This window comes from Astyanax mexicanus, chromosome 21 (assembly GCF_023375975.1).
Source record: "Astyanax mexicanus isolate ESR-SI-001 chromosome 21, AstMex3_surface, whole genome shotgun sequence".
NCBI classification, from domain to species: Eukaryota; Metazoa; Chordata; class Actinopteri; order Characiformes; family Acestrorhamphidae; genus Astyanax; species Astyanax mexicanus.
In genome coordinates this window covers 5384869-5398974 of record NC_064428.1, presented here as the reverse complement: position 1 = coordinate 5398974, position 14106 = coordinate 5384869, and the positions used below count along the sequence as shown (strand labels likewise).

The 14106-nt window shown below is 35.9% G+C and overlaps 1 protein-coding gene across 2 annotated transcripts in view; it reads left to right on the top strand.

Moving 5' to 3' along the window:
* The first annotated feature begins 3910 nt into the window (after nucleotides 1-3910).
* Nucleotides 3911-14106, top strand: part of LOC103044221 (sodium/potassium-transporting ATPase subunit alpha-1) — an 82392-nt gene continuing 72196 nt past the window's right edge. Inside the window, exons 1-16 of one of the 2 annotated variants that reach the window (XM_022674947.2) lie at nucleotides 3917-4046; nucleotides 4239-4352; nucleotides 4897-4956; nucleotides 5279-5482; nucleotides 5592-5705; nucleotides 5793-5927; nucleotides 7597-7714; nucleotides 7923-8191; nucleotides 8567-8875; nucleotides 8966-9100; nucleotides 9713-9905; nucleotides 10703-10878; nucleotides 12246-12382; nucleotides 12481-12631; nucleotides 12723-12891; nucleotides 13632-13786. In XM_022674947.2, the coding sequence (XP_022530668.1) occupies nucleotides 4035-4046; nucleotides 4239-4352; nucleotides 4897-4956; nucleotides 5279-5482; nucleotides 5592-5705; nucleotides 5793-5927; nucleotides 7597-7714; nucleotides 7923-8191; nucleotides 8567-8875; nucleotides 8966-9100; nucleotides 9713-9905; nucleotides 10703-10878; nucleotides 12246-12382; nucleotides 12481-12631; nucleotides 12723-12891; nucleotides 13632-13786 (2451 nt within the window). In that variant the 5' untranslated portion in view covers nucleotides 3917-4034. Of the gene's footprint in view, nucleotides 4047-4238; nucleotides 4353-4896; nucleotides 4957-5278; nucleotides 5483-5591; nucleotides 5706-5792; nucleotides 5928-7596; nucleotides 7715-7922; nucleotides 8192-8566; nucleotides 8876-8965; nucleotides 9101-9712; nucleotides 9906-10702; nucleotides 10879-12245; nucleotides 12383-12480; nucleotides 12632-12722; nucleotides 12892-13631; nucleotides 13787-14106 lie in introns of both variants that reach the window. The other variant, XM_049469259.1, reaches the window with a different exon arrangement.

Sequence of the window (14106 nt, the reverse complement as noted above, 5' to 3'; positions counted from 1 at the left end):
GTGCGCTGGAGTGTAGAGTTACTCGTCTGCGTCTCAGGTCACTTCCTTAAAACTGGTTCTACTGGTGCGGAGTGCTCTGGGTACGCCGAAAGTTAATGAATGCTAAAGTTTTACAACAGGTTAGCCTGGGGATTATTAAAATGTAACCATATGAAGCAAAGTCAACTTTGGCTTTAATGTTTAACATGGAAAAATGTTCAGCCTGGGTTTTTCTGTGGATTTCACCTTGATCACCCAGCAGTGATTCCTCTCATTCATACATACATACATTTATGAACAAGCTGCTTCACAAATACTCAGTGTGCACTCAATTGTACACAAAAATCCACGCTAGTTTAGTCTAGTTTCTTAAGATTTTACACACAAATACACTGTTTGTACATAATGAAAGTGATGTTTCAGGCACATTCACATTCACACGCAAATAGACATTTTTGCACCTTTACTTTCATAATGTAGAGCTTGCTGAAGGGAGTGTGGGAATCATGTGAACATCTGGTTCTGTGGGAAGGACATTGAGGCTTTGCTACTCTTATCTTAAGCTATCCAGCGCCAACTGACAACAAACAGACATCTGTTTCCAAAACATGGAGGAGATTAACATTTGCATTCAACGTACTGTAATTCTTACTTACATAGGATATGCTCAGGAGCCTCAAACGCTTTAGTTTCATTTAAAAAATAATAAAAAAATACATTTAATTAGAACAGAGAAAGGTAGCTTTAAAGCATTACTACTGTACTAAAAACACATTTATACTATAGAACATGTGTGCAGCATGTTACTGTAGATCTATAAGTATTATTATTGAAATATAGTGGGAAATTTTAAATGTATTTCAACCGTGAATCGGAGTACAGTAATCTTGGAGCATGATTTTAATTTCAGCAGTTTAAACAAGACACTTTCTTTGCTAACTATACATTTTTTACATTATTTTCAACTCAGATCTAATTTTATTACTAGTTTTAGACAAAGGGATATCAGTATATCATCCATAACTGTATATATTATATAAGACCAATTGGTGCTTTTGGCAGCGTGGGCAGTGTGCCAAGTCCTGATGGAAAATGAAATCCACATCTCCATAAAAGTTGAAAACTTTAGACTTAGTAATAAAACACAGTGGATCAACACCAGCAGATGACAGACATGACTCTCCAAACCATCACTGATCATCAGTAAATTTTACATTTTATTTGTAAATCAAGGGAGCAGAGTCTGGAGGAAGAGTGGAGACAAACTGCTCGAGGTCTAGTGTGAAGTTTCCACCAATCAGTGATGGTTTGGAGAGACATGTCATCTGCTGGTGTTGATCCACTGTGTTTTATTATCAAGTCTAAAGTCAGTGCAGTTTTGTTTTCCCAGAAAATCTTACAACACTTCATGCTTCCCTCTGCTACTGACAACTTTTATGGAGATGCAGATTTCATTTTCCAGCAGGAGTTGGCACACTGCCCACACTGTCAAAAGTACCAATTGGTTTTATATAAAAATCAAATTTTCTTAGACACTTATTTATGGGTTTTTGATTGGCTGTAGCCACAATCGTCAACAATAAAAGAAAAAACGCTTAAAATAGATCACTCTGTGTGTAATATATTTATATAATATGAGTTTCACATTATGAACCGAATTACTGAAATAGAGTAACTTTTCAATAATATTCAATTTTTTTTTAGTTGCACTAGTAGCCAAATGAAAGGCACAAAGAAAGGCAGCCAATCTATTAACTTAACACATATATGTTAGTGGTGAGTTACCTCAGCATGCTAACACCAAGCTAGCCTTTTTCTGCTTGTATTTTTAAAGTAATAAACAGTCAGTGGTGCTGAAATATTTATTTCCTTTTATTTCAGTTTATAAAGTACAGTGTATTAATGAACTTTAACTTGCCGCTTATTGGCTAACTGCTGCCTTTCTGTGGTACTGCTCTGCTCTGCTAGCTAAACAGCTAACGCTAGCTACACTACAATAAGAGAGAAAATCATTGAAGAGAAGCTTCTTCTTTAGCTAGTAATCAAATTATTACCAAAATAAACATTTTGTACATTCATTAAAATAATATGTCTGGAGACATTTAGTTTAGTTTCTTTAGTTTGGTGAACTAGTAACATTACTGGATAAATGTGCATGTGTGTTAAGGTTTATCGCTAGCTACAGTAGCTATGTGTGTTAGTGCACTGGATAGCTAGCCAGCTACATGATGTTTATTAAAATATAAAATGTGTTATTAATAATACAATAAATAAAATTAAATTAAATAAAACTTGAGAATTATATTATATTATTGTTTATTAAAACAGTTAACAATCATTTTACCATTGCTGTTTAACATATAGTCTAATATTTTCTGTGCTAAAAATACATCAGTCTGTTACTGTGACAGATTTATTTGTGCACATCAATTTTAGTTGATTCAGCATTGATTTATCATTATGGTTTTATACAGTATGTATTGTTTGTGTATTATTTTAACTCTAATTACACTAAAAACTTATATGTTGTTTGTATTATACGCTTATATTCTAAAAACCTTTATTTTTGTTCCTGCACCTTAGATGGTTGGTGTGTTACAGTGTGGTGTAGTGGATAACATCACCACCTGCCAGCGAGTTAATGTGGGAGACTGGGGTTCAATTCCAGGTCTGGTTGACTGAATGCTGTGCTACACCAATAAGAGTCCTTGGGCTAGACTCCTAACACTACATTGACCCAACTCTCTAATATGAATAACTTTGTAAATCGCTCTGAATAAGAGCATCAGATAAATACAGTTAATTAATTAATGAATCTGGACATTATTTAACATGACATAATTATCATTATTATTATCATAATTTATTATTTGTGGGAGTAGAAGAGCTTATCCCATCCATTCTAAGCCTTCAAATGAACGTTGATTTAATGTCAGAATTTCACCAATAATCAATTATATTGAAAAATAAGCTAGTATTACTTTAAATAAAGGTCGTTTAAATGTTTTTTTTTTATCTCATCAACATTAAAAGTTGGAATGCAACCAAAAAAATACACAGTACCACTTTAAAATAAGACTACCTTTATAAAGGGTTTATAAGTGGTTTACAATTAGTTTATTAATGATCACTAATTAGGTGGTAAATGCCTTGAAATAATTAATAATCAGTTATAACACATATGTAGAAAGGGCAACAATGACCTGTTGTTTGCCAAATAGTGAACCCACAGCCATCTATACTGTTGCCCTTTCTACGTATGTGTTTATTTTAACTGATTATTCATTTTTAGGCATTTTAAGGCATTTACAACCTAATTAGTAACCATTAATAAACTGTAAACCATTGTAAACCATTTATAAACCCTTTATAAAGGTAGTCCTATTTTAAAGTGGTACCAAATACACTTATTTCATGTTATAGAGTTTGCAATGAGGCTATTCATACTGTTAACAAAGTAACTACAGCAGCTTACTAGCTAATTGCTGCCAGTACGTTCCTGTACATTTCACACTGTTCTTTTTACACATAGTATTAATAACAGAAATAGTAACAATACAATGTTTAAACAAAGATGAAAAGCAGGAAAAGCACTTTTACTGACTTAAAGTCAGTCAGAAAGGAAGCAAATACAATCCTTCCTCCACCTCTATATGCTATAATAAGGGCATTGTCTGTGTTAAAGATTAACTGACACCAGGATAGCATTGAACTGTGCTACAGAAGTCCATAAATCTAACGATGGCCAAAACCTGGACTTTGGTTCTCCTTCGCCTTTCCTTAAAGTCAGTGAAGGTTAAAAAGTACAAATGAAGTGCAAATGGAGGTTGACTGAATTATAACAGAAAATCTAAATCTCACCTGCCAAACTCCGCCCCTTTTCCCTCGACTCTCCTCCTCCTCAGGTAGGAGGGCTGCGAGCTATAAAGGTTTGCAGACCTGTTTGGAAGTGCAGAGACTCCCACTGAGAGGAGTCGCCTCACACTTTAACCACAGGGAACAGGAGCACCGTAATTTACTGCTGGAACCTGAAAACACAAAAAAAAAAAGGAAAAATGGGGTTAGGAGTAAGTTGCGTTTTTATTTCTTATCTGCTTTGTTTTATTAACACACCTTTATTTTAATATTTGATTAAGTTTTAAATATTTTTCTGTTTTAAGATTTTAATTTGATTTTAATGACGTGTTTACAGCGCATTGTGTGTGAGCTCACCTTTCTTAACAAAAGCTGTAATTTTCTCACATATTATTTTTCCTCAGACGGGTTCTGATAAATACAAGCTGGCCTCAACTTCAGAAGATGGAGAGAAAAAGAAGAAAAAGGGAAAGAAACAAGATAAGGACATGGATGAATTGAAGAAAGAAGTTGATTTAGTAAGAAATTCCATTAATAATAAAAAATACAAATATATTAATCAAGCCATTTTAACAAATATATGTATGTTGTACATAAATATATTGAAATCAATTATTCTTTCTTATAAAAAACAAAACTTTTTTACATAAAAAGCTACAACTATAAACTATAATTTATTAGTTAAATAAACAGCAAAACAATAAGATTAAGACAAGTAGAAGTAAAATTTAGCAAACTGTAACACATAATTTTTATTTAATTTTTTTCCATTTGTTTTGGCAAAAAATAATTTATTCTTCCTTTATTTTGTTAAAAAAATTATATATATATTTTTTTTTTACATAAAACCACTAAAATGTGCTTTATGTAGACTTCTATTTCTTTATTCAAAAGGGCACTTAAAATACACATCCTACAAAATTAAAGAAAATAGCTAATTTCACATAAGTAAAATGGAGAAATTTGAAAAGAAATGCTGCTGTTTTACTCTGAACTGTTTCACATTGGTTTTGTTTGATTGAAATATTAATTATAATAATTATTGTGTTTTCTCTACTAAAGGATGATCATAAGTTGTCTTTGGATGAACTTCACCGCAAATACGGCACAGACCTCAGCAGGGTAAGTACAAAAGTGTAGAGCAAAAATATATATATATATATTTACTGATTGATCATTTTCTCAAGATAAAACATTACTTTTTGTACAATTTTGTTAAAGAATAAAACTCATATTTTGTGCTAAAACTACACAGTAGACTTTTTAAGCATGTGACATAAAAAAAAAACTTATTTATTAAGATTTTTGCTTGGTGATCTTGATGAAAATAGTCATTTTAACTTTTGTAAGTTGATTTTTCCACAGTTTATCGTTTACTACACATTTTCTAACCAAAATGTCCAATAACAAATCTTTTAAAAGTCTTTTTCGTACTATTTTTAAGGGTTTATCTGCGACTCGTGCTAAAGAAATCCTTGCACGGGATGGACCCAACGCTCTGACCCCACCGCCAACTACTCCAGAATGGGTGAAGTTCTGCAAGCAGCTGTTTGGAGGGTTTTCCACGCTGCTGTGGATTGGAGCTATTCTCTGCTTTCTGGCTTATGGAATCCAGGCTGCCTCAGAAGATGAACCAACCAATGATAACGTAAGATAACCCGAGGATATTAGATGCAGATTTATAGATGCATATTTAGCATGTTAGCATCATTATTCTCTCTTTCTATATCTCTAATTCAAACATTCGTTTGTTGCAGTTGTACCTTGGTATTGTGCTGTCTGCTGTGGTCATGATCACAGGATGTTTCTCCTACTATCAAGAGGCCAAAAGTTCAAAGATCATGGAGTCCTTTAAGAACCTCGTCCCACAGGTATAATAAAACCATAAAACCATATTCCACTGAGCTGAGCTGTTCACGTGAAATTACTCAACACCCTGCTGTATCGTTCTAATACAGCAAGCCCTGGTAATCCGAGACGGGGAGAAGAAGAGCATTAATGCTGAGGAGGTGGTGGCTGGTGACCTTGTGGAGGTTAAGGGCGGAGACCGAATCCCTGCTGACCTGCGCATTATCTCCGCACACGGATGCAAGGTGACTGTTAAAAAAATTAATCCGACTTAATTACACAAACAACTCTTCTATCTGTCCTGGGAATTATGTAACATATATTTTTAAACCTAAAAAGGCTGATTTATGAGGTAGGAATTAAGGATTAGCCTTTGTTTTCATCCCTGAATCAAAAATTAGGCAAATATTTAAGCCAAATGGTTGATTTTTGTCTGCAATTTTTTTATTTTTTTCAATCAAACAACAAAACAGATATAAGTAGAACCAAAGCTTCAAACTGTATCATATTATTTCCTTCAGACTTTTCAAAAGTATGTCAACCCTTTAGAATTTCATGGTTTTAAAAAATATAATGTGCTGCAAATAATTGCACAAAAAAAAAAAAACATTATGATTGTTCTTGTTTTCATTGAGAAAACTATAAAAATATCAGAATTCTAGTGGTAAAAAAGTATGTGAACCCTTATGTTATATGACCTCAAAAAAGCTATTTAAAGTCAATAAATAGGATAGCTGGAGTCTTGCTAGTTTAGAAGTTTGGAGTCGCACTAATTTGACTAATAAAACCTGTTTTTATCAGTCAAATTTTTGTTCTACACAAGACGAATATGCATATGGGAGCAATGCTGTGCCAAAAAGAGCTTTCAGAGGATCAAACAAAGCTACAAAGAGAGATACAAAGTGATTTCAAAGACTGCAGAAACTCTAGAAAGTCCAAGGTAAAGGCAAACTGTCTACAAAAGGAGACAAGAAGTGGGCGCCAAGTCAAAAAGACCACAAGAACCAGGAGAGACTTATCAATGAGATAGAAAGAAACAGACCAGAAACAAACCCTTTAAGCCAGGGGTGTCCAAACTTTTTTTGGGGGGGGCAGAAGGAGAAATATATTTGAAGTCAACTCCTTATTTACGGTAACTTTTAGACTCTTTGGCCTCTTTTTCTGCCCTACAACTGAACACTCTTGCTACTTTTAGACTCTTTGGCCCGTTTTTCGGCGCTACAAATGAGCACTCTCTACCCTTTTAGACTCTTTGGCCTGTTTTTCTGCGCTAGAACTGTGCGCTCTCTCTGCTTTTAGACTCTTTGGCCCATTTTTCTGCGCTACAACTGAACACTCTTGCTACTTTTAGACTCTTTGGCCCGTTTTTCGGCGCTACAAATGTGCACTCTCTCCGCTTTTAGACTCTTTGGCACATTTTTCTGCGCTACAATGAGCACTCTTTCTTCTTTCATACTCTTTGGCCTCTTTTTCTGTGCTACAACTGAGCACCCTCTCTGCTTTTAGACTCTTTGGCCCGTTTTTCTGCGCTAGAAATGCGCACTCTCTCTGCTTTTAGACTCTTTGGTCGGTTTCTGACACCTATCGTTCAAACTTTAAATCTCATATTATAAAAACCTGCTTAACAGCGGGCAAACTTTCATTCTATTTCTAAAATACCTCGCGGGCCGCTCCAAAAAAGGAAACAGGCCGCAAATGACCCGCGGGCCGTAGTTTGGACACCCCTGCTTTAAACAAACCTTATATAGAACAGGAGAGAACACAAGAGTCTGACAATGAGCAGTGATTCTCTTATAAAACACTGACTTCCTCTATTTAGCCATTACGCAACTAAAATATTTCTTCCCTCAAAGTTAAAACTGCCGAGTACACACTATTTTAAAGCTATGAATGTTTTTGCATTTTTACTCACAGGTGGACAACTCCTCTCTAACTGGTGAATCAGAACCTCAAACCCGAACTCCTGACTTCTCCAATGACAATCCTCTGGAAACCAGAAACATTGTGTTCTTTTCCACAAACTGTGTTGAAGGTATGAAGCCAACTAGATAAACTGTAAAAATAACACTATTGATTCTTAGATTTATCATTTAGTGTGACTACCATTCAGTGTGTATATCTTGTGGAGTCCCCCAGGGTTATATCTTAGGGCCTTTAAAAATGTAAAGTAGGCTTGCATGGATCCAATGGGTAAATGAGACAAGAATTAGAAATGTGATGGTTATATCATTCTTCCACAGGTTCTGCTAGAGGAATTGTCATCAACACCGGTGATCGCACTGTGATGGGTCGCATTGCTACCCTTGCATCCAGTCTTGAAGTTGGACAGACTCCAATCAACATTGAGATCGAGCACTTCATCCACATCATCACTGGTGTAGCTGTTTTCCTGGGCGTGTCCTTCTTTATCCTGTCTCTCATCCTTGGCTATGGTTGGCTGGAAGCTGTGATTTTCCTTATTGGAATCATTGTAGCCAACGTACCAGAGGGTCTACTAGCTACAGTCACTGTGAGTAAAAGAATTATCCTTATATATATTGCAAGTATTGTCATTTAACTAGACTATGGCACCACTTTTCCTTGGACCATAATGGTCGCCATCAGCAGCCAGAGTCTGAGCGAGCACAATTGGCCATGCTTTGTTTAGAAGGGTAGATGGCGCTTTCTCTTCTCATCACTTCAGTTGTAATGTTGGTCAGCACATGCCTCTGTTAGCTCATGATTTAGAGTTGGGTATTGGCTGTCCAATGGTAGCAGTTGTAAAAAAGGAGGCATTTGCTAGTCTTCAAAGTTTTTGGAAAAAAATGTCCAAACAATATGACTTAAGTATAACAATAAAACATTAAAACCAGCATCCATCACTAAGTTCTACCGCTTTGTGTAGGTGTGTCTGACTCTAACTGCTAAGCGAATGGCGAAGAAGAACTGCCTGGTGAAGAATCTGGAAGCTGTGGAAACTCTTGGTTCTACTTCCACCATCTGCTCAGACAAGACTGGAACCCTGACCCAGAACCGGATGACTGTGGCCCACATGTGGTTCGACAACCAGATCCATGAAGCCGACACCACAGAGAACCAGAGTGGAACCGCCTTTGATAGAAGCTCTCCTACATGGTCGGCTCTGGCTCGTGTAGCTGGACTGTGCAACCGTGCCGTCTTCCTCGCTGATCAGGCCAACGTTCCCATTCTTAAGGTGTGTCTTGCTATGAGATATTAGATAAGATATTGCTGTCTAAAAGATTATAGTTTCCAATCTTTAAAAATAAATTTTCTTTTCTACCAGAGAGATACAGCTGGAGATGCTTCAGAGTCTGCCCTGCTGAAGTGTATTGAGCTCTGCTGTGGTTCAGTGAAGGAGATGAGGGAGAAGTTCCCGAAGATTGCTGAGATCCCCTTCAACTCCACCAACAAATACCAGGTACTTAACCCTTTAAATACTATATATATCCCTAAGTTATTCATTCTAAAGCACAAACTACTCCACTGTAAACCCAGAAGTTGTTTGACCTCAAATAATTTAAGTCTGTTTTACATAAAATTGGATATTTCTAAACAATACTCAACTATTTTGAGTTAGTTGAACTGAATTTGTGAGCACATATACTGTACTATTCAAACTGAGATCTTTGAGTTGAACCAACTTATAATAACTGAGTTTAGTCCGTTGCCATTAACATGTTCTTTTCCATTGGCTTCTGTCACAATCTATTTCCATCAGTGTATAGTGATTCCCCCCCTGGGCTCCCTTACAAATAAATCAAGTTTCCCTTTAGTTGTAATAACTTGATGTTTTAATTTATGCTAACTCAACTTTTCTGGTCTTACAGTATAACAAAAACAAAAAAGTTAAATCAACTTCCCCTTTAGTTGTAGTAACTTGATGTTCTAAGTGATGCTAACTTAAGTTTTCATTATTCATTACTTAACTTTTTTAAGGCAACCGGTTTCCTATATTTTTTAAAGTAAATTCAACTAAATAACCATTTAATTTAGCATTAAACACAATTATAAATATATTTTTTTTCTACAGCTCTCAATCCACAAGAACTCCAACTCCTCAGAGACTAAGCACCTGCTGGTAATGAAGGGAGCCCCTGAAAGGATCCTGGACCGATGCTCGACTATTTTGCTTCACGGAAAAGAGCAGACTCTGGACGATGAACTGAAGGATTCTTTCCAGAATGCTTATGTAGAGCTAGGAGGTCTTGGGGAAAGAGTGTTAGGTGGGTCACTATATATAAATTATAGCTGATCTAACTGGTCTTTTCTGGAAATATTTAGTCTACGTTCACATTAGAAGTCACATTACTCAATCTGATTTTTTGCTCAGATCAGATTTGGCTATTTTAACGGTATTTTAATGTAATGTGAATCAATCTATCCCTGAAATGTCTCACATGCTGCACATTGATACCTGTATAAACGTTGCCTCTTTTTCACCAGCAACAAAAAACATCATATTAGAGAGAGACAAGAGACTCGTAGCTTTATAAAGGGAAATGGATGCGTTTGTTAGCAGCTCATATGTGGAGCATCTTTTGCTGGAGTGGAGAAACAGTAAACAGCTGGTCTGAAGTTCATGCTCAGGTTGAGGAGGTGAAAAAAAAAGGCCAGGTGGTTTGCTTTTGCTGTTTTTTTGCAGCAATAGCTGCACAGCTGCTGCACCAAGAGATTTGTTTGTGGGTACGAGAGAGAAGCACGTAGCGCTAATGCTAATGCTAATGCGTAAAAGCTAAAAAACAAAACATGAATTCAGATTTGATCGTTTACATTCATGTCGCAAGTTCATGGATCGGATATGTATTCAATTTAGGACCACATATGAAAGTAATAAAAAATTGATTTAAAAAAATCTAATTTTGCACGTTCACACAGCCATGAAAGAAATCTCATCTGAGCCACATTAAGCAAAAAAAAATCTGATTAGAATCACTTCAGCCTGGTAATGTGAATGCAGCCTAAGATGTAGCTGAAGTTTAATTAAGCTGAAATAACATGAAAATGTGCTTTTTTTTTGCAGGTTTTTGCCATTTCAGCCTCCCTGATGATCAGTTCCCTGATGGCTTTGCTTTCGATACTGAGGAGGTGAACTTCCCCACTGAGAACCTGTGCTTCGTTGGTCTGATGTCTATGATTGATCCTCCTCGTGCTGCTGTACCTGATGCTGTGGGGAAATGCAGAAGTGCTGGAATCAAGGTAAAGCAGTGTTTGTAGACTAAATTTTACTTTACTCAGGTCAGAAATTGTGATTTGAAGTTGTAAAGACTCAAAATGTTGAATTGAATTATTACCACAAGAATAAGCACTGCAGCACCAGGCCAACACAGAATTAAGGTGACTTGCTCTTACAGCCTACAACACTCAAGCCGGGCAGCTTTCTAATATACACTATAAAATAAATGCACACAAATGCACACCCAGGAGATGATAGCTTGGGGTGACAGACAGCAAAAACTGATGACAAGTAAGGGAGGAGGCACTAAGGAAAGAGCCTTAGCACATGCATAGTATATTTAAAGTTAGTTGAAAACCCTTTTTCTGATAAGGCTCAAGAAACACTTTCAGGTTTTAGGTGGAAGTTCTTTAAATCCTCCGTTTTACTGAGTTGAACTAGCCAAAGAGTTTACTCAATATACTTATATTAGTTCCAGAGGTGGAAAGTAATGAATTACATTTACTCTAGTTACTGTAATTGAGTAGATTTTATGAGTAATTTGTAATTTTTAAAGTAGTTTTTAAAATAGGTAATTTTACTTTTACTCAAGTACATTTTGACAGAAGTAATTTACTTCACTACATTGGAAAACTCCCCATTACTGAGTAAAAAATTAAATGCTGAGAGAAAAAAAAACAATTGTCTAAATTAAAAAAAAAGAAAAGTGGCACGGATGCTCCTGCGTGAAATAAGGAGGCAATAACGTCCTCACAATACACAATGTGCCCCGCCGGACAGAGCTGTCAGCTTTCAAAACTTCCACATCAAACCTGAGAAAGCATGTAGTGTAAGTACTTTTATCATTAAACATTAATCTGCTTAAATGTTAAAAAAAACATGTAAATAGCAGTTAAAGCAGAGCAATGGGAAGTTAAAAAATAATAATGAACTATAAAATTATAAAATTACAGTTTATAGTCACATATATTACCATAACATTTTAATAGTAAAGAAAAAAAAATGGATCATAGAAACCAATACGAGTTGTTCTTGAAAATGTTTTTGGTGGTTTTATGGGGGGGTCTGAACAAATACTGCCTGAAAGATCCAAATTATTATGTGTAATAATAGTTTATTAAAAACGATTTAATTTGTGTTTTGTTTTTACTTTTTTACATCAAATAAATAAAAGTAACTATGTAACTTTTACTCAAAGTATATTTTAAATTGAGTACTTTTTTACTTTTACTCGAGTAGATTTTTAGATGGGTACTTTTACTTTTACTTGAGTAGAATTTAAGCAAAGTAAAGGTACTTTTACTTAATTACAATTTTTCAGTACTTTTCCACCTCTGATTAATTAGTTCATCTGACTGAAACGGACAACCATATGTTCTCATATTCTCAGGTTATCATGGTCACTGGTGATCATCCAATCACAGCTAAAGCCATTGCTAAGGGTGTGGGCATCATCTCTGAAGGTAACGAGACAGTAGACGACATTGCTGCTCGTCTGAACATCCCTGTCGGAGAGGTCAACCCCAGGTAACCTAAACTTTTATTCATTGAATATTCTCTCAAACTCTTCAGTGCTTAATCAAAAGCTTAGAGAGTTTAAACTTAGAGTCTATGTTCATTTCCAGGGATGCAAAGGTCTGCGTGGTTCACGGCGGAGATCTGAAGGACATGACACAAGAACACCTGGATGACATCCTCCGCCATCACACTGAGATTGTGTTCGCCAGAACTTCTCCACAGCAGAAACTCATCATTGTTGAAGGTTGCCAGAGACAGGTACCATATTTACTTTATTTTATTTTATTTTAATTTGCTTTATAGCTACTTTTTTTTATATAATTTGCAACTACTTGATTTTCGCCATCAGGGCGCTATCGTGGCTGTGACTGGTGATGGAGTGAACGATTCTCCAGCTCTGAAGAAAGCTGATATTGGTGTAGCTATGGGTATCGCTGGATCTGATGTCTCCAAACAGGCTGCTGACATGATTCTGCTGGATGATAACTTTGCCTCCATTGTGACTGGAGTAGAAGAAGGTACTAAAGTTTACAAAAACTTGTGCAAGGCGTGTCGTGGTGCTCATTGCTATCTTACACCCCGTCAACAGTCTGTTTTGTTTACACCTTCCACCTGCATTGTTTAAATAGTAACAGCGCTTCTAAATACATCTACGCTGATGGGCGTGGTCGTCTGGAAATTTGTTTGTATTGCTATCTTGGTAACAGAAAACACAGATACGCCACTGACTGAATACAACCTAGACAGACATCAACAGTCAGACGTTAATTGCTGTCTTGGCAGTGAATAGAAGCGCATGCCTGTTGGCAGCTATACAATCTTTTACATCAATAGTAAACATAATGAACGATCATGAATGAGCAGATCAGTTTAATCTGTTGAGAAGTGTTGAACTCATCCAAATAGTTGCGCCGCTGAAATAGCAATCTGCCAAAGTCAGAGCACCCCTGGCTCTTAAAGGGATTAGCAAGTGACACACTGATTGGTTTGATTCACGCTACGCCCAAAACACACTTATGATTATTTAAGAGTGTTAGTACATGCCTTTTGCGTGTTTCAATGGTGTACTTTTCCCGTCGTTATGATAGCAAAGACACACTGATACATCCTTAATCAAGCTGCACGGTGCGCAGTTGACTTCTTATATATATATATATATATATATATATATATATATATATATATAGCCTATAGATTGGATCCTAAATGTTTTGTTGAAACCATTTATATATTTTTAAAACTATCATTTCCTCCCCAGGTCGTCTGATTTTTGACAACTTGAAGAAATCTATTGCGTACACCCTGACCAGTAACATTCCTGAGATCTCACCTTTCCTCCTCTTCATCATCGCCAACATTCCTCTTCCTCTGGGCACTGTCACCATTCTGTGTATTGACCTGGGAACTGACATGGTAAGCAGGCCTAAAGGAGAAATAAAAAAAACTTTATTACAAGATATTATCCCATAATCATGAAATACACATCTAATTATTATTATTAGAGATATTATGTCTTAAAGATATAAGATGTAATTATGACATAAAACACCTCGTAATTATGAGAAAGTATCTTGTTATTGCGAGATACAGTATTAGGTTATAATTAAATATGTTGCAGTTATGACATTATATCATAAATACAAGATGTTTATTTCATAACCAAAATGGCATCTTAACGTCTTCACGTAATTACGTCACACGTACAGCCTTTAAAAGAGGATCTGGCTCAGTTT